Here is a 20,859-nt window from a genome sequence, read left to right as displayed (position 1 = left end):
GTTGGCTGCTGTGAAGGCTCTCTAGCCTAGGGTTGGCTGCTGTGAAGGCTCTCTAGCCTAGGGTTGGCTGCTGTGAAGGCGCTCTAGCCTAGGGTTGGCTGCTGTGAAGGCTCTCTAGCCTAGGGTTGGCTGCTGTGAAGGCTCTCTAGCCTAGGGTTGGCTGCTGTGAAGGCGCTCTAGCCTAGGGTTGGCTGCTGTTGGCTGCTGTGAAGGCTCTCTAGCCTAGGGTTGGCTGCTGTGAAGGCTCTCTAGCCTAGGGTTGGCTGCTGTTGGCTGCTGTGAAGGCTCTCTAGCCTAGGGTTGGCTGCTGTTGGCTGCTGTGAAGGCTCTCTAGCCTAGGGTTGGCTGCTGTGAAGGCTCTCTAGCCTAGGGTTGGCTGCTGTGAAGGCTCTCTAGCCTAGGGTTGGCTGCTGTTGGCTGCTGTGAAGGCTCTCTCCAGTTTTTCTCTGTTGGTCCGCTTCCCCTCCCGCAGCATGGCATTGTTATTAGCTAGCTAGCCAATTTGGCGTGGTCCACCAATCAATGTAGCCTATCATCTCTGTCAGCAACAATCGTGATTAAACACTCGTTAAAACAATGTTGAAAAGGGGATAATGTTAGGTAGGCCTATGTTGGTTGGAGAAAGAAAGTACATTAGGTGTCTACTTAGCCAACTGTGCAAAGTTTCTACCGGTAGCAAAGTAAACATTATAATTAATAACATCAGCAAATGCATCCTTCTGCTCCTTGTCAGGCAGAGCCCAATTAACCTAAATCACTAATACTTGTTAGGTATAGATCACTTTTATACTGAATAAAAATATAAATGTAACATGCAACAATTTGAGGTTACACTTCTTATATTGGTCACAGATACCTTGGCGGGAACTGGAGCACGTCGATCCAGAGCATCCCAAACATGCTCAATGGGTGACATGTCTGGTGAGTATGCAGGCAATGGAAAAACGGGGACATTTTCAGCTTCCAGGAATTGTGTACAGATCCTTGCGACATGGAGCCGTGCATTATCATGCTGAAACATGAGGTGATGGCGGCGAATGAATGGCACGACAATGGGCCTCAGGATCTCTGTGCATTCAAATTGCCATCGATAAAATGCATTTGTGTTCGTTGTTATACCATAACCCCACCGCCGCCATGGGGCACTCTGTTAACAACGTTGACATCAGCAAACCGCTCACCCACACGACGCCATACATGTGGTCTACGGTTGTGATGCCGGTTGGACGTGCTGCCAAATTCTCTAAAATGACTTTGGAGGCGGCTTATGGTAGAGAAATGGCAACAGCTCTGGTGGACATTCCTGGAGTCAGCATGCCAATTGCACGCTCCCTCAAAACTTGAGACATCTGTGGCATTGTGTTGTATGACAAAACATCACATTTTAGAGGCCTTTTATTGTCCCTAGCACAAGGTGCATCTGTGTAATGATCATGCTGTTTAATCAGCTTCTTGATATGCCACACCTGTCATGTGAATGGATTATCTTGGCAAAGGAGAAATGCTCACTAACAGGGAGATAAACAAATTTGTGCACACAATTTGAGAGAAATAAGCTTTTTGTTTGTATGGAACATTTCTGGGATCTTTTATTTCAGCTCATGAAACATTGGACCAACACTTTACATGTTGTGTTTATATTTTTGTTCAGTGTATTTTATATCACTCAAATATCCAATTATTAAAATTTTTATTTCACCTTTATTTAACCAGGTAAGCCAGTTGAGAACAAGTTCTCATTTACAACTGCGACCTGGCCAAGATAAAGCAAAGCAGTGCGATAAAAACAACAACAACACAGAGTTACATATGGGGTAAACAAAACATACAGTCAATAACACAATAGAACATTTATATACAGTGATCAATAAATGGTGGACAATATTGAGATATCATGAAGCTACCCTCACGTTTACTGATCATGAAAACCATGCAGTTACTTGCTGTATAACTCTGATGATGGAGATAAATGTGCCTGATTGTTTTGAATGGAATAATCAGACATTTGTAATTCTGACTATGCTGTTCAAGAGGTAATATTACAAAATGTATTTAACAATTCCTTGAAAATGGCACGCAGTTGTCAGTGGTTTCAGCAGAGCTGGAGGTCTCCTGCCCCCCAGCAGGCAAATAGAACGCTCTGCAACGTATTGTGACGTTTTATTGGTAACAACCCTTCAAACCTCTACAGAAGCCTAACCTCCTAACCCTAACCCTAACCCTAACCCTAACCCTAACCCTAACCCTAACCCTAACCCTAACCTCCAGCTAGAACTCTGATCTAGAAGGTGTTGCAGCATCTTTGGGTTCATCTGTAAAGCTTATTTTTCTTCTGATTATGCGTGTGAACAACTCTTCACACAGACGTGTGTCTAGATGAAGTGGAGGTGTTTGTCTGTTGCAACGCCATAGTTGTCCTTGTTGTCTTCAAACACAGCAGTGAGTCCCTCCAGGTAGAGAGAATGGAGCCGGTCTATATCATCCTTAGTGGGAGAGGGGGTCTGGACCACTGGAATAGGCCTACCCACTGGAGAGAGAGAGAGGAGAAGGTTAGAGAATGGAGACAGTCTATATCATCCTTAGTGGGAGAGGGGGTCTGGACCACTGGAATAGGCCTACCCACTGGAGAGAGAGAGAGAGGGGGGGATAGAGAGATGGAAGGAGCGAGGAAGAGGTTTCAACCATATTTATCTCTATATAACCCACTGGGATGGTCTACTCATTGGAGAGATAGGGGAGAAAGGGTTTGTGTACCAACAGTCTGTAGAGGCTGTCTGTAGGGCAGCAGGTTGTGTGTCGTACCAACAGTGTGTATGGGCTGTCTGTAGGGCTGCAGGTTGTGTGTCGTACCAACAGTGTGTATGGGCTGTCTGTAGGGCAGCAGGTTGTGTGTCGTACCAACAGTGTATATGGGCTGTCTGTAGGGCAGCAGGTTGTGTGTCGTACCAACAGTGTGTATGGGCTGTCTGTAGGGCAGCAGGTTGTGTGTCGTACCAACAGTGTGTATGGGCTGTCTGTAGGGCAGCAGGTTGTGTGTCGTATCAACAGTGTGTATGGGTTGTCTGTAGGGCAGCAGGTTGTGTGTCGTACCAACAGTGTGTATGGGCTGTCTGTAGGGCAGCAGGTTGTGTGTCGTACCAACAGTGTGTATGGGCTGTCTGTAGGGCAGCAGGTTGTGTGTCGTACCAACAGTGTGTATGGGCTGTCTGTAGGGCAGCAGGTTGTGTGTCGTATCAACAGTGTGTATGGGCTGTCTGTAGGGCAGCAGGTTGTGTGTCGTACCAACAGTGTGTATGGGCTGTCTGTAGGGCAGCAGGTTGTGTGTCGTACCAACAGTGTGTATGGGCTGTCTGTAGGGCAGCAGGTTGTGTGTCGTACCAACAGTGTGTATGGGCTGTCTGTAGGGCAGCAGGTTGTGTGTCGTACCAACAGTGTGTATGGGCTGTCTGTAGGGCTGCAGGTTGTGTGTCGTACCAACAGTCTGTATGGGCTGTCTGTAGGGCAGCAGGTTGTGTCGTACCAACAGTGTGTATGGGCTGTCTGTAGGGCAGCAGGTTGTGTGTCGTACCAACAGTCTGTATGGGCTGTCTGTAGGGCAGCAGGTTGTGTGTCGTACCAACAGTGTGTATGGGCTGTCTGTAGGGCAGCAGGTTGTGTGTCGTACCAACAGTGTGTATGGGCTGTCTGTAGGGCAGCAGGTTGTGTGTCGTACCAACAGTGTGTATGGACTGTCTGTAGGGCAGCAGGTTGTGTGTCGTACCAACAGTGTGTATGGGCTGTCTGTAGGGCAGCAGGTTGTGTGTCGTACCAACAGTGTGTATGGGCTGTCTGTAGGGCAGTAGACCAAAGCTGTACTGGAACACTCCTCTCCCGGTGAACAGCGGCAGTGCCACTCCCATGAGCCTTTGCAGGTGGTCCTGTAGCCAGCGGAGTGGCGAGCCGGCAGGGTTGGTCATCTGGTCGAAGAGCTCGTTTTCCCCAAAGGAGAACACAGGGACTAACTGGGCCCTATAGATACAGTATATTAACATCAAATCAAGCTTTATATCTACAGTACATTTCAGATATGGATTGAACGCAATGCGCTTCACAGGAAAAAACATAAATGAAAAAAAACGGAGAGAAAAAACTGAAATACTACACAGCAAACAGAAGAGGAAAACAAACTAAAGAATAACAATAAAGGCTGAACGACTAAAAAAGCCTCCTGAGGAAAAGCAAAGCATAGGGGCATAGTAACTAAAGGCTGCCTCTCCATCCCCCAGAGGCTGGGGGCATAGTAACTAAAGGCTGCCTCTCCATCCCCCAGAGGCTGGGGGCATAGTAACTAAAGGCTGCCTCTCCATCCCCCAGAGGCTGGGGGCATAGTAACTAAAGGCTGCCTCTCCATCCCCCAGAGGCTGGGGGCATAGTAACTAAAGGCTGTCTCCCCATGCCCCAGAGGCTGGGGGCATAGTAACTAAAGACTGCCTCCCCATGCCTCAGAGGCTGGGGGCATAGTAACTAAAGGCTGCCTCCCCATGCATCAGAGGCTGGGGGCATAGTAACTAAAGGCTGCCTCCCCCATGCCTCAGAGGCTGGGGGCATAGTAACTAAGGCTGCCTCCCCATGCCTCAGAGGCTGGGGGCATAGTAACTAAAGGCTGCCTCCCCATGCCTCAGAGGCTGGGGGCATAGTAACTAAAGGCTGCCTCTCCATCCCCCAGAGGCTGGGGGCATAGTAACTAAAGGCTGCCTCCCCATGCCTCAGAGGCTGGGGGCATAGTAACTAAAGTCTGCCTCTCCATGCCTCAGAGGCTGGGGGCATAGTAACTAAAGGCTGCCTCTCCATGCCCCAGAGGCTGGGGGCATAGTAACTAAAGACTGCCTCCCCATGCCTCAGAGGCTGGGGGCATAGTAACTAAAGGCTGCCTCCCCATGCCTCAGAGGCTGGGGGCATAGTAACTAAAGGCTGCCTCCCCATGCCTCAGAGGCTGGGGGCATAGTAACTAAAGGCTGCCTCCCCATGCCTCAGAGGCTGGGGGCATAGTAACTAAAGGCTGCCTCCCCATGCCTCAGAGGCTGGGGGCATAGTAACTAAAGGCTGCCTCTCCATCCCCCAGAGGCTGGGGGCATAGTAACTAAAGGCTGCCTCCCCATGCCTCAGAGGCTGGGGGCATAGTAACTAAAGGCTGCCTCCCCATGCCTCAGAGGCTGGGGGCATAGTAACTAAAGGCTGCCTCCCCATGCCTCAGAGGCTGGGGGCATAGTAACTAAAGTCTGCCTCTCCATGCCTCAGAGGCTGGGGGCATAGTAACTAAAGGCTGCCTCTCCATGCCCCAGAGGCTGGGGGCATAGTAACTAAAGGCTGCCTCCCCATCCCCCAGAGGCTGGGGGCATAGTAACTAAAGACTGCCTCTCCATCCCCCAGAGGCTGGGGGCATAGTAACTAAAGGCTGCCTCCCCATCCCCCAGAGGCTGGGGGCATAGTAACTAAAGGCTGCCTCCCCATGCCTCAGAGGCTGGGGGCATAGTAACTAAAGGCTGCCTCCCCATGCCTCAGAGGCTGGGGGCATAGTAACTAAAGGCTGCCTCCCCATGCCTCAGAGGCTGGGGGCATAGTAACTAAAGGCTGCCTCCCCATGCCTCAGAGGCTGGGGGCATAGTAACTAAAGGCTGCCTCCCCATGCCTCAGAGTTTGGGGGCATAGTAACTAAAGGCTGCCTCCCCATGCCTCAGAGGCTGGGGGCATAGTAACTAAAGGCTGTCTCTCCATCCCCCAGAGGCTGGGGGCATAGTAACTAAAGGCTGCCTCCCCATCCCCCAGAGGCTGGGGGCATAGTAACTAAAGGCTGCCTCTCCATCCCCCAGAGGCTGGGGACATAGTAACTAAAGGCTGCCTCCCCATCCCCCAGAGGCTGGGGACATAGTAACTAAAGGCTGCCTCCCCATCCCCCAGAGGCTGGGGGCATAGTAACTAAAGGCTGCCTCTCCATCCCCCAGAGGCTGGGGCCATAGTAACTAAAGGCTGTCTCCCCATGCCTCAGAGGCTGGGGGCATAGTAACTAAAGTCTGCCTCTCCATGCCTCAGAGGCTGGGGGCATAGTAACTAAAGGCTGGCCTCTCCATCCCTCAGAGGCTGGGGGCATAGTAACTAAAGGCTGGCCTCTCCATCCCCCAGAGACTGGGGGCATAGTAACTAAAGACTGCCTCCCCATGCCCCAGAGGCTGGGGGCATAGTAACTAAAGGCTGCCTCCCCATGCCCCAGAGGCTGGGGGCATAGTAACTAAAGACTGCCTCCCCATGCCCCAGAGGCTGGGGGCATAGTAACTAAAGACTGCCTCCCCATGCCCCAGAGGCTGGGGGCATAGTAACTAAAGGCTGCCTCTCCATCCCTCAGAGGCTGGGGGCATAGTAACTAAAGGCTGTCTCCCCATCCCCCAGAGGCTGGGGGCATAGTAACTAAAGGCTGCCTCCCCATCCCCCAGAGGCTGGGGGCATAGTAACTAAAGGCTGCCTCTCCATCCCCCAGAGGCTGGGGGCATAGTAACTAAAGGCTGCCTCTCCATCCCTCAGAGGCTGGGGGCATAGTAACTAAAGGCTGCCTCTCCATGCCCCAGAGGCTGGGGGCATAGTAACTAAAGGCTGCCTCTCCATGCCCCAGAGGCTGGGGGCATAGTAACTAAAGGCTGCCTCTCCATGCCTCAGAGGCTGGGGGCATAGTAACTAAAGGCTGCCTCCCCATGCCCCAGAGGCTGGGGGCATAGTAACTAAAGGCTGCCTCTCCATGCCCCAGAGGCTGGGGGCATAGTAACTAAAGGCTGCCTCTCCATCCCTCAGAGGCTGGGGGCATAGTAACTAAAGGCTGCCTCCCCATCCCCCAGAGGCTGGGGGCATAGTAACTAAAGGCTGCCTCTCCATCCCTCAGAGGCTGGGGGCATAGTAACTAAAGACTGCCTCCCCATCCCCCAGAGGCTGGGGGCATAGTAACTAAAGGCTGCCTCCCCATCCCCCAGAGGCTGGGGGCATAGTAACTAAAGGCTGCCTCCCCATCCCCCAGAGGCTGGGGGCATAGTAACTAAAGGCTGCCTCTCCATCCCCCAGAGGCTGGGGGCATAGTAACTAAAGGCTGCCTCTCCATGCCCCAGAGGCTGGGGGCATAGTAACTAAAGGCTGTCTCCCCATGCCCCAGAGGCTGGGGGCATAGTAACTAAAGGCTGCCTCCCCATGCCTCAGAGGCTGGGGGCATAGTAACTAAAGGCTGCCTCTCCATCCCCCAGAGGCTGGGGACATAGTAACTAAAGGCTGCCTCTCCATCCCCCAGAGGCTGGGGGCATAGTAACTAAAGGCTGCCTCTCCATCCCTCAGAGGCTGGGGGCATAGTAACTAAAGGCTGGCCTCTCCATCCCTCAGAGGCTGGGGGCATAGTAACTAAAGGCTGGCCTCTCCATCCCCCAGAGACTGGGGGCATAGTAACTAAAGACTGCCTCCCCATGCCCCAGAGGCTGGGGGCATAGTAACTAAAGGCTGGCCTCTCCATCCCCCAGAGGCTGGGGGCATAGTAACTAAAGACTGCCTCCCCATGCCCCAGAGGCTGGGGGCATAGTAACTAAAGGCTGCCTCCCCATCCCCCAGAGGCTGGGGGCATAGTAACTAAAGTCTGCCTCTCCATGCCTCAGAGGCTGGGGGCATAGTAACTAAAGGCTGCCTCCCCATCCCTCAGAGGCTGGGGCCATAGTAACTAAAGGCTGCCTCCCCATGCCCCAGAGGCTGGGGGCATAGTAACTAAAGGCTGGCCTCTCCATCCCTCAGAGCCTGGGGGCATAGTAACTAAAGGCTGTCCTCTCCATCCCCCAGAGGCTGGGGGCATAGTAACTAAAGGCTGCCTCCCCATCCCCCAGAGGCTGGGGGCATAGTAACTAAAGGATGCCTCTCCATCCCCCAGAGGCTGGGGACATAGTAACTAAAGGCTGCCTCCCCCACCCCCAGAGGCTGGGGGCATAGTAACTAAAGGCTGCCTCCCCATCCCCCAGAGGCTGGGGGCATAGTAACTAAAGGCTGCCTCCCCCATGCCCCAGAGGCTGGGGCATAGTAACTAAAGGCTGGCCTCTCCATCCCCCCAGAGGCTGGGGGCATAGTAACTAAGGCTGTCTCCCCCATGCCTCAGAGGCTGGGGGCATAGTAACTAAAGTCTGCCTCTCCATGCCTCAGAGGCTGGGGGCATAGTAACTAAAGGCTGGCCTCTCCATGCCCCAGAGGCTGGGGGCATAGTAACTAAAGGCTGCATCTCCATCACCCAGAGGCTGGGGGCATAGTAACTAAAGGCTGGCCTCTCCATCCCTCAGAGGCTGGGGGCATAGTAACTAAAGGCTGGCCTCTCCATCCCCCAGAGGCTGGGGGCATAGTAACTAAAGACTGCCTCCCCATGCCCCAGAGGCTGGGGGCATAGTAACTAAAGGCTGTCTCCCCATGCCCCAGAGGCTGGGGGCATAGTAACTAAAGGCTGGCCTCTCCATCCCCCAGAGGCTGGGGGCATAGTAACTAAAGACTGCCTCCCCATCCCCCAGAGGCTGGGGGCATAGTAACTAAAGGCTGCCTCTCCATCCCCCAGAGGCTGGGGGCATAGTAACTAAAGACTGCCTCCCCATCCCCCAGAGGCTGGGGGCATAGTAACTAAAGACTGCCTCCCCATGCCCCAGAGGCTGGGGGCATAGTAACTAAAGGCTGCCTCCCCATCCCCCAGAGGCTGGGGGCATAGTAACTAAAGTCTGCCTCTCCATGCCTCAGAGGCTGGGGGCATAGTAACTAAAGGCTGCCTCCCCATGCCCCAGAGGCTGGGGGCATAGTAACTAAAGGCTGCCTCTCCATCCCTCAGAGGCTGGGGGCATAGTAACTAAAGGCTGCCTCCCCATGCCCCAGAGGCTGGGGGCATAGTAACTAAAGGCTGGCCTCTCCATCCCCCAGAGACTGGGGGCATAGTAACTAAAGGCTGCCTCCCCATCCCCCAGAGGCTGGGGGCATAGTAACTAAAGGCTGCCTCTCCATCCCCCAGAGGCTGGGGGCATAGTAACTAAAGGCTGCCTCTCCATGCCCCAGAGGCTGGGGGCATAGTAACTAAAGGCTGTCTCCCCATGCCCCAGAGGCTGGGGTTATAGTAACTAAAGGCTGCCTCCCCATGCCCCAGAGGCTGGGGGCATAGTAACTAAAGGCTGCCTCCCCATGCCTCAGAGGCTGGGGGCATAGTAACTAAAGGCTGCCTCCCCATCCCCCAGAGGCTGGGGGCATAGTAACTAAAGACTGCCTCTCCATGGCTCAGAGGCTGGGGGCATAGTAACTAAAGGCTGTCTCCCCATCCCCCAGAGGCTGGGGGCATAGTAACTAAAGGCTGTCTCCCCATGCCCCAGAGGCTGGGGGCATAGTAACTAAAGGCTGCCTCCCCATGCCTCAGAGGCTGGGGGCATAGTAACTAAAGGCTGCCTCTCCATCCCCCAGAGGCTGGGGGCATAGTAACTAAAGGCTGCCTCCCCATCCCCCAGAGGCTGGGGGCATAGTAACTAAAGACTGCCTCCCCATGCCCCAGAGGCTGGGGGCATAGTAACTAAAGGCTGCCTCTCCATGCCTCAGAGGCTGGGGGCATAGTAACTAAAGTCTGCCTCTCCATGCCTCAGAGGCTGGGGGCATAGTAACTAAAGGCTGCCTCCCCATCCCGCAGAGGCTGGGGGCATAGTAACTAAAGTCTGCCTCCCCATCCCCCAGAGGCTGGGGGCATAGTAACTAAAGTCTGCCTCCCCATCCCTCAGAGGCTGGGGGCATAGTAACTAAAGACTGCCTCCCCATCCCGCAGAGGCTGGGGGCATAGTAACTAAAGGCTGCCTCCCCATCCCGCAGAGGCTGGGGGCATAGTAACTAAAGACTGCCTCCCCATCCCCCAGAGGCTGGGGGCATAGTAACTAAAGGCTGCCTCCCCATGCCCCAGAGGCTGGGGGCATAGTAACTAAAGGCTGGCCTCTCCATCCCCCAGAGGCTGGGGCCATAGTAACTAAAGACTGCCTCCCCATCCCCCAGAGGCTGGGGGCATGGTAACTAAAGGCTGCCTCTCCATGCCTCAGAGGCTGGGGGCATAGTAACTAAAGGCTGCCTCGCCATGCCTCTTGGTCCTAGGCTTTGGGATGGTTAAAAGGCCAGTGCCAGAGGACCTGAGGGTCCTACTGGGTACATAACTCAAAAGCATGTCTGACATGTATTAGGGTGCACAATTGTGGATTGATTTAAAAACCAATAGAAGAATCTTTAAATTAATTCACTCACTGGCAGCCAGTGCAAATCAAATCAAATGTTATTTGTCACATGCACCAAATACAACAGGTGTAGACCTTACAGTGAAATGCTGACTGACAAGCCCTTAACCAACAATGCCATTTGAAGAGAATAAGAGTAAAGAAAATATTTACTAAATTAACAAAAGTTACAAAATAAAAATAAATAAAAACAACACAATAAAATAACAATAACGAGGCTATATACAGGGGGTACCGGTACCGAGTCAATGCAAATAGTCTGGGTATCCATTTGATGAATTGTTCAGCAGTCTTATGGCTTGGGGGTAGAAGCTGTTAAGGAGCCTTTTGGACCTAGACTTGGCGCTTCGGTACCGCTTGCTGTGGGGTAGCAGAGAGAACAGTCTATGACTAGGGTGGCTGGAGTCTTTCACAATTTTTGGGGCCCTAGCATAGAGGTCCTGGATGGCAGGAAGCTTGGCCCCAGTGATGTACTGGGCCATACGCACTACCCTCTGTAACGCCTTACGGTCAGATGCAGAGCAGTTGCCGTACCAGGCGGTGATGCAGCCTGTCAGGATGCTATCGATGGTGCAGCTGTAGAACTTTTTGAGGAGCTGAGGACCCATGCCAAATCTTTTCAGTCTCCTGAGGGAGAATAGGCTTTGTCATGCCCTCTTCACGACTGTCTTGGTGTGTTTGGACCATGTTAGTTTGTTGGTGATGTGGACACCAAGGAACTTGAAGCTCTCAACCTGTTCCACTACAGCCCGTCGATGTGAATGGGGGCGTGTTTGGCCCTCCTTTTCCTGTAGTCCACGATCAGCTCCTTTGTCTTGCTCACATTGAGGAAGAGGTTGTTGTCCTGGCACCACACTGCCAGGTCTCTTACATCTTCCCTATAGGCTTTCTCATTGTTGTCGTGATCAGGCCTACCACCATTGTGTCATCAGCAAACTTGATGATGGTGTTGGAGTCGTACTTGGTCATGCAGTCGTGGGTGAACAGGGAGTACAGGAGGGGACTGAGCACGCACCCCTGAGGGGCCCCCGTGTTGAAGATCAGCGTGGCAGATGTGTTGTTGCCTACCCTTACCACCTGGGGGCGGCCTGTCAGGAAGTCCAGGATCCAGTTGCAGAGGGAGGTGTTTAGTCCCAGGGTCCTTAGCTTAGTGATGAGCTTTGAGGGCGCTATGGTGTTGAACGCTGAGCTGTAGTCAATGAATAGCATTCTCACATAGGTGTTCCTCTTGTACAGGTGGGAAAGGGCAGTGTGGAGTGCATTTGAGATTGCGTCATCTGTGGATCTGTTGGGGCGGTATGCGAATTGGAGTGGGTCTAGGGTTTCTGGGATAATGGTGTTCATTGACCAGCCTTTCAAAGCACTTCATGGTGTCACTGGTGTAGAGAGGAGTGTGCAGGAGGGAGTTGCAGGTTTAGAAGTACTGAATTTATTTAAGCACCATCGATCAAAGTGGGATGAAAACCAAACGCTGTTGTGCTCAAAATATATCTTCATAAACAAAAAGGCACAGGGCGAACCCAAAGTGCAAAATATAAAGTACTCAGGAAATAGTAGGAGAGATTCCTCTCAGGAAAACAAGTAACATTTACAATGACCGACAAAGACAAATGGCAGAGGGAGTATACTGTATATACAGTGATAGAGTGGGGATTGGAACCAGGTGTGTGTAATGATGACGAGACAAGGGTTGATGAGTGAAGGGCGTTTGCCAGCAGTAGTTTCGGCAGCAGCTAGAAGGCCGGTGATGCCGAAAGCCTGAGCTGGACAAGAGGGGGAGCCAAAGCGAAGGTTGGTGTGACACATGGCTACGGCAGGTTACCTCTGCTTTCTTGGGCACAGGGACTATGGTGGTCTGCTTGAAACATGTAGGTATTACAGACTTGGTCAGGGACAGGTTGAAAATGTCAGTAAAGACACTTGCCAGTTGGTCCGCGCATGCTCTGATTACACGTCCTGGTAATCCGTCTGGCCCCGCGGCTTTGTGAATGTTGACCTGTTTAAAGGTCTTGCTCACATCAGCTACGGAGAGCGTGATCACACAGTCGTCCGGAACAGATGATGCTGTCATGCATGCTTCAGTGTTGCTTGCCTCGAAGCGAGCATAAAAGGCATTTAACTCATCTGGTAGGCTCGCGTCACTGGGCAGCTCGCAGCTGGATTTCCCTTTGTAGTCTGTAATAGTTTACAAGCCCTGCCACATCCGACGAGTGTCAGAGCCGGTGTAGTACGATTCAATCTTAGTCCTGTATTGACGCTTTGCCTGTTTGATGGTTTATCTGAGGGCGTAGCGGGATTTCTTATAAGTGTCCGGGTTAGCGTCCCGCTCCTTGAAAGCGGCAGCTCTACCCTTTAGCTCACTGCGGATGTTTCCTGTAATCCATGGCTTCTGGTTGGGAAATGTACGTATGGTCACTGTGGGGACGACATCATCAATGCACTTATTGATGAAGCCAGTGACTGAGGTGGTGTACTCCTCAATGCCATTGGATGAATCCCGGAACATATTCCAGTCTGTGCTAGCAAAACAGTCCTGTAGCTTAGCATCTGCGTCATCTGACCACTTCCGTATTGAGTGAGTCACTGGTACTTCCTGCTTTAGTTTTTGCTTGTAAGCAGGAATCAATAGAATAGAATGATGGTCAGATTTGCCAAATGGAGGGCGAGGGAGAGCTTTGTACGCGTCTCTGTGTGTGTAGTTTAGAGTTGTTTCTGCTTGCTGGTGGAAATGATGTAAAACTGATTTAAATTTGTCCCCGGCCATTATCTGGTGTAAAACCGGTGTAATGTGTGCTCTCCGTCTGGTCTTGGTCAGTACCCGTGCTGCAGCATTCTGTGTGTTTTGCAGTTGACCAATGGCTGTCTTGGGTAGACCAGACAGGAGAGCATTACAGTAGTCAAGCCAAGCATGGATGAGTCTCTCTGTACCACCCTGAGAGAGAAACAGACGCACCTTGGCAATGTTCCTCAGGTGGTAAAAAGCTATTATGGTAACATTCCTAATGTGTGATTCGAAATTGAGTTCAGAAACACTGTTTTTTACCTGGTGTTTTATCTTTATTGCCCGTGAATTAAAATTTGCGGCCAGATTCTCTCTGTGCTTTGGCTCCAACAATAAGTACCTCGGTCTTGACTTGATTTAGCTGGAGGAAGTTGTGAGCCATCCAATTATTTAAATCACTGATATAGTCTGATAATTTATCTGTGGAACTAAAAAGTTGTGTATCGTCTGCGTAGCAGTGAAAATAAATGCTGTGCTTTCTGATAATGCTGCCAAGGGGTAACATACACCAAATGACCAAAAGTATATGAACACCTGCTCGGCGAACATCTCATTCCAAAATCATGGGCATTAATATTGGGTGGGTCCCCCGTTTGCTGCTATAACAGCCTCCACTCTTCTGGGAAGGCTTTCCACTAGATGTTGGAACATTGCTGCAGGGACTTGCTTCCATTCAGCCACAAGATGCATTAGTGAGGTCGGGCACTGATGTTGGGCGATTAGGCCTGGCTCGCAGTCGGCGTTCCAATTAATCCCAAAGGTGTTCGATGGGGTTGAGATCAGGGCTCTGTGCAGGCAAGTCAAGTTCTTCCACACCGATCTCGACAAACCATTTCTGTATGGACCTCGCTTTGTACACAGGGGCATTGTCATGCTGAAACAGGAAAGGGCCTTCCCCAAACTGTTGCCACAAAGTTGGAAGCACAGAATCGTCTAGAATGTCATTGGAACTAAGGGGCCTAGCCCGAACCATGAAAGCCCAAACCATGAAAAACAACCCCAGACCATTATTCCTCATCCACCAAACTTTACAGTTGGCACTATGCATTCGGGTAGGTAGCATTTTCCTGGCATCCACCAAACCTAGATTAATCCGTCGGACTGCCAGATGGTGAAGCGTGACTCATCACTCCAGAGAACGAGTTTCCACTACTCCAGAGTCCAATGGCTGCTCGGCCATGGAAACCCATTTCATGAAGCTCCCGACGAACAGTTCTTGTGCTGACGTTGCTTCCAGAGGCAGTTGGGAACTCGGTAGTGAGTGTTGCAACCAAGGACAGATGATTTTTACGCGTTACACGTTTCAGCACTCAGCAGTCCCGTTCTGTGAGCACATGTGGCCTACCACTTCGTGGCTGAGCCGGGGCAGCTCTAGCAGGGCAGAATTTTGACGAACTGACTTGTTGGAAAGGTGACATCATATATTGGTGCCACGTTGAAAGTCACCGAGCTCTTCAGTACGGGCCATTCTACTGCCAATGTTTGTCTATGGAGATTGCATGGCTGTGTGCTCGATTTTATACACCTGTCAGCAACGGGTGTGGCTGAAATAACCGAATCCACTAATTTGAAGGGGTGTCCACATACATTTGTATATACTGTATAGTGTACATAAACTGAACCGGTCCCAAAATCGAATCTTGTGGAACGCCACATGTTATATCTATTTTCTCTGAGTTTTCTATTTTCTCTGTTATGGTGAAATGCTTGTGTAGCTCCAACAGTGCAGCTGAATTTCTTCAGCCTCCTGAATTTGAAAAGGCGTTGTTGGATTGACCATTTCAGATTGTCATTGATGTATTCGCAGAGGAACTTGAAGCTTTTTACCTTCTCCACTGCGGCCCCGTCGATGTGGATAGGGGCGTGCTCCCTCTGCTGTCTCCTGAAGTACACGATAAGCTGCTTCGTTTTGTTGACGTTGAGAGAGAGGTTATTTTCCTGGCTCCACTCTGCCAAGGCCCTCACCTCCTCCCTGTAGGCTGTCTCGTCGTTGTTGTAATCAGGCCTACCACTGTTGTGTCGTCTGCATACTTGATGATTGTGTTGGGATGTGCGTGGCTACGCAGTCATGGGTGAACAGGGAGTACAGGAGGGAGCTTAGCACGCACCCTTGTGGGGCCCCTGTGTTGAGGATCAGCGAAGTGGAGGTGTTGTTTCCTATCTTCACCACCTGGGGGCGGCCTGTCAGGAAATCCAGGACCCAGTTGCACAGGGCGGGGTTCAGACCCAGGGCCCCGAGCTTAATGATGGGCTTGGAGCTTACTATGGTGTTGAAGGCTGAGCTACAGTCAATGAACAGCATTCTAACATAGGTATTCCTCTTGTCCAGATGGGATAGGGCAGTGTGCAGTGCAAAGGCGAGGTGATATGATCCTTAACTAGCCTCTCAAAGCACTTCAAAGCGCTATGGGGCGATAGACATTTAGTTCAATTACCTTTGCTTTCTTGGGTAAAGGAACAATGGTGGACATCTTGAAGCAAGAGGGGACAGCAGACTGGGAAAGGGAGAGATTGAATGTGTCCGTAAACACACCAGCCAGCTGGTCTGCACATGCTCTGAGGACGCGGCTAGGGATGCCGTCTGGGCCGGCAGCCTTGCTAGGGTTAACACGCTTAAATGTCTTACTCACGTCGGCCGTGGAGAACGAAAGCTCACAGTCCTCGGGAGTGGCTGCATAGGTGGCACGGTGTTATCCTCAAAGCAGACAAAGAAGGTGTTTCAAGACGCTGGTGTCCACGATGTGCCTGGTTTTCCCTTTGTAATCCGTGATTGTCTGGAGTCCATGCCACATACGTCTCTGGTCTGAGCCTTTGAATTGCGACTACACTTTGTCTCTGTACTGATGTTTTGCCTGTTTGATTCCCTTATGGAGGGCATAACTGGACTGTTTGTATTCTACCATATTCCCAGTCACCTTGAAACGGTTTTTGGTTTGGTAGGTTTTAATTGTCACAGTGGGAACAACATCCCCTATACACTCCCTGATTAACTCAGTCTCCGTGACCGTTTACATGTCAATGTTATTCTCAGAGGCAACCCGGAACATATCCAAGTCCACATGATCAAAACAATCTTGAAGCATTGATTCCGATTGGTCTGACCAACATTGAATAGACCTTAGCACGGGTACTTCCTCTTTGAGTTTCTGCCTATAGGAAGGGAGGAGCAGAATGGAGTCATGATCTGACTTGCCAAAGGGAGGGCGGGGGAGGGCCTTATAGCCATCCCGGAAGGGAGAGTAACAATGATTGAACGTTTTCGAAGCGCGAGTACTACAGGCAATGTGTTGATAGAACTTTGGAAGAGTATCCCTCAGATTTTGCTTTGTCAAAGTCCCCAGCTACAATAAATGCGGCCTCAGGATATGCGGTTTCCAGTTTGCACAAAGTCCAGTGTAGTTCCTTTTGAGCCGTCATGGTATCGGCTTGAGGGGGAATATACATAATTAATGTAGTTCCGTATTATGTCATGTTTAATGTTGTGTGTGGACCCCAGGAAGAGTAGCTGCTGCATTCTCAACAGCTAATGGGGATCCTAATAAAATACCAAATACCAAAATACACAGCTGTGACAATAACCGAAGAGAATTCTCTTGGGAGGTAATGCAGTCAGCATTTGATTGTGAGGTATTCAAGGTCGAGTGAACAAAAGGACTTGAGTTCCTGTACGTTACCACAATCACACCATGAGTAGTTAATCATGAAACACCTCCGCCTTTCTTCTTCCCGGAGAGTTCTTTATTCCTATCTGCGCGATGTACTGAGAACCCAGCTGGCTGCATGGACGGGGACAGTATATCCGGAGAGAACCATGATTCCGTAAAACAGAGTATGTTACAGTCCCTGATGTCTCTCTGGAAGGAAATCTTCGCCCTGAGCTCGTCTACTTTATTGTCCAGGGACATTAGCGAGTTATCACGTTTCAGGAGAAGACCCAGATGCAGACAGTGTCGAAGTAACAAAAGTTGATTACAAAAACAGGGGGCAGGCAAACAACAGGTCAAGGGCAGGCAGAGGTCAGTAATCCAGATCAGAGTCCAAAAGGTACAGAACGGCAGGCAGTCTCAGGGTCAGGGCAGGCAGAGGTAAATTATTCAGGGTTGTGTGACAAGGTACCAAATGGCAGGCAGGCTCAGGGTCAGGGCAGGCAGAATGGTCAAAACCGGGAAAACTAGAAAACAGGAACTTGAGAAAGACAGGAGCAAGGGGAAAAACGCTGGTAGGCTTGACGAAACAAAACAAATTGGCAACAGACAAACAGAAAACACAGGTATAAATACACTGGGGATAATGGGGAAGATGGGCGACACCTGGAGGGGTTGGAGACAATCACAAAGACAGGTGAAACAGATCAGGGTGTGACAGTATCCCCCCTCTAGGGCCTGGCGTCCTACCTGGGTGCATACCTGGTTGACCGGGGTGTCGGCGTTGAAACTCAGCGATGAGGCCTGGGTCTAGGATGTCCCTAGCGGGGACCCAGCACCTCTCCACTGGGCCATAACCCTCCCAGTCAACCAGGTACTGGAATCCCCTGCCCCAAGGTCGAACCTTCAGGAGACGCCTCACAACACGGCCAGCTGGCCGTCGATGAGACAGGGAGAGGAGTGGGCCTGGAAACAGGAGACAAAGGGCTGTGAGACATGGGTTTGATCCTAGACACATGAAATGTGGGATGTATATGGAGGGTACGGGGCAACAGAAGGTACAACGACAGCGGCGGACAAACATCTGGGCCGAGGGTATGCCGACCTCTTTCTCTTGCTCTGGGAAGAGCGGGAGCTGATAACCCAGGGAACACTCAAAGGTTGAAAGACCTGTGGCAGAGCAGGGAAGGGTGTTGAGGGCGTATTCAACCCACACTAGTTGCTGGCTTCATGTGGTGGGGTTGGCGGAGATCAGGCAGCGGAGAGTCGTCTCAACCTCTTGGTTGGCTTGCTCCTGTTCTTGGGGACCTTCATTGCTGCAGAATTTGTTTTTGTTTTTTGTACCCTTACCCAGATCTGTGCCTCGACACAATCCTGTCTCAGAGCTCTACAGACATTTCCTTCGACCTCATGGCTTGGTTTTTACTTTGATATGCGCTGTCAACTGTGGGACCTTATATAGACAGGTGTGTGCCTTTGCAGGTCATGTCCAATCAATTGAATTTACGACAGGTGAACTCCAATCAAGTTGTAGAAATATCTCAAGGATGATCAATGAAAACAGGACGCGCCTGTGCTCAATTTTTAGTCTCATAGCAAAGGGTCTGAATACTTGTAAATAAGGTATTTCTGTTTTTTATTTGTAATAAATTTGCAAAACAATCTGAAAACCTGTTTTCACTTTATCATTATTGTAGCGGGTGATTTTGATGGAGTCAGGCACAGGAGGGTAAATTACAGAATAAATGGTTTGTTCGGCAAATACAGCGGTACGCAGCAATGAGTAAAACACTACAGTGCGGTATAACGGCACACTGGAGAAAACAAAGCACACGGGTGAATATCCTGGCGATGCAAATATATAAAGCTCCACCGAGCTACCGTCACCTCCACAATAAACAATCACACACAAAGACATGGGGGGCAGAGGGAACACTTATACAGGTACTGATGACGGGATATGAACCAGGTGTGTGTAAAAACAAGACAAAACAAATGGAATGATGAGATGAGGAGCGGCAGTGGCTAGAAGGCCGGTGACGACGAACGCCGAAGCCTGCCCTAACAAGGAGAGGAGGCAGCTTTGGAGGAAGTCATGACAATTATGGGGTATTGTGAGGAAAACAATTAATTTAATCAATTTTAGAATAAGGCTGTAACGTAACAAAATGTGGAAAAGGGGAAGGGGTCTGAATACTTTCCAAATGCGCTGTAAATTCAATCGCTTTGGGGGGTACGAACAAAGGATCCAATTCAGGAAAGTCGTATTTCTGGTCGAAATGCTGGTGAGTTACCACCGCTTTGATATCCAGAAGTTCTTTCCGTCTGTATGTAATAATGCAAAAAACATTCTGGGCTAATAATGTAAGAAAAACACACAAATACATAAAAAATACTGCAAAGTGGCTAAGGAGCTAGAAGTAGAGCTGCCATGTCTATTGGTGCCATATTGTCAACACCAAGGGTGACCAAAAACTCTCGACCGGTTAAATTGGTCTTAAACCAATTTAGAACTGGACTGAAAAGGCCAACCCACCTCTCCAGGCTGTCCAGAAGACATCCTTTTTGGTCAGCAGGGCCAACCCCCACCTCTCCGCCCACCTCTCCGTCTGCCTCTGTCACTTCTAAACATCATGGTACAGTCTCGGCACTTAAATCCAAGAGCACAAGGACAGAGAGCTGTTTGGCATCTGTGTTGGCTCTAAGATCATTTATCACTTTAGCTAAGGCTGTCTCTGCACAAAAAACAGATAGGAATAATTTGAAAACTAATTTGTCCAGAATTTTGCCTAAGAATGGAAGATTGGAGATTGGCCGAAAATTGCTAAGAGCTGAAGAATCCAGATGACTTTTCTTCAGAAGGGGTTTCACCATAGCAGTTTGTAGTGCAGTGGGGAAAGTGCCTGTGAACAGGGAGTGATTAGCAATAGCTTGCACTTCTTCAGATATGCAATTAACTGTTTTGAAGAAGGTGGTGGGGATAGGATCGAGAAGGCAGGTAGAAGGCTTAAGTTGTGATATCACTTTCCTGTGCATGTCTGAGTCAACCTGGGAAAATAACTCCATAGTGCCTTTGCGTGGTAGGCTTGGGCACATGTCATCAAACTTCTCATCAGTTCTTGCTTGACTGATACCCAGCCTAATGTTTGTCATCTTATCTCACATATAAAATAACAAATTAAACATATTAAAGTGGTTCAACTGGTTTACATACTCCCCCCTAAACACTGGGACCATCTGGGCATTAACATTACAATGGGACCAGCTGGCCATTAACACTACACTGGGAACAACTGGGCATTAACACTACACTGGGAACAACTGGGCATTAACACTACACTGGGAACAACTGGGCAATAACATTACACTGGGACCAGCTGGGGATTAACATTACACTGGGACCATCTGGGCATTAACATTACACTGGGACCAGCTGGGCAATAACATTACACTGGGACCAGCTGGGCATCAACATTACACTGGGACCAGCTGGGGAATAACATTACACTGGGACCATCTGGGCATTAACATTACACTGGGACCAGCTGGGCATCAACATTACACTGGGACCATCTGGGGATTAACACTACAATGGGACCAGCTGGGCATCAACATCACACTGGGACCATCTGGGCATTAACACTAAACTGGGAACAACTGGGCAATAATATTACACTGGGACCAGCTGGGCATTAGCATTACACTGGAACCAGCTGTGCATTAGCATTACACTGGGACCAGCTGGGCATTAACATTACACTGGAACCAGCTGGGGATTAGCATTACACTGGGACCAGCTTGGCAATAACATTACAATTGGACCAGCTGGGCCCTAAGGAACACCACACACATACAGTACTTAAACATTACACACACCACACGTAATATTGAATTACTAGATTGAATACCCGTGTTTCAGTTTTAACCTACCCGTGTCTCAGACCTACCCATGTTTCACATCTACCCTTGTTTCATACCTACCTGTGTTCAGACGTGCTTTTAGCCTACCCATGTTTAACATCTACCCGTGTTTCACACCTACCCGTGTTCAGACATGCTTCAAACCTACCCGTGTTTCAGACCCAGGATTGGGGTAAATTCCAGTTAAATTCCAGTCAATTCAGGAAGTAAACTGATATTTAAACAAGAAATCCAA

General features: G+C 50.4%; 1 protein-coding gene across 2 annotated transcripts in view; it reads right to left on the bottom strand.

Annotated features, from left to right (window-relative positions):
- Positions 1-1,774: 1,774 nt before the first annotated feature.
- Positions 1,775-20,859, bottom strand: part of LOC121556908 (2-acylglycerol O-acyltransferase 2-A) — a 32,363-nt gene continuing 13,278 nt past the window's right edge. Inside the window, exons 5-6 of one of the 2 annotated variants that reach the window (XM_041870791.2) lie at positions 3,809-4,008; positions 1,775-2,622 (exon numbers count right to left, since the gene is read on the bottom strand). In XM_041870791.2, coding sequence (XP_041726725.1) covers positions 2,474-2,622; positions 3,809-4,008 — 349 coding nt within the window. In that variant the 3' untranslated portion in view covers positions 1,775-2,473. The remainder of the gene's footprint in view (positions 2,623-3,808; positions 4,009-20,859) is intronic. The other variant, XM_041870792.2, reaches the window with a different exon arrangement.

This window comes from Coregonus clupeaformis, unplaced genomic scaffold, assembly GCF_020615455.1.
Source record: "Coregonus clupeaformis isolate EN_2021a unplaced genomic scaffold, ASM2061545v1 scaf0168, whole genome shotgun sequence".
Lineage (NCBI taxonomy): Eukaryota > Metazoa > Chordata > Actinopteri > Salmoniformes > Salmonidae > Coregonus > Coregonus clupeaformis.
This window is presented reverse-complemented; position numbering and strand designations above follow the sequence as displayed.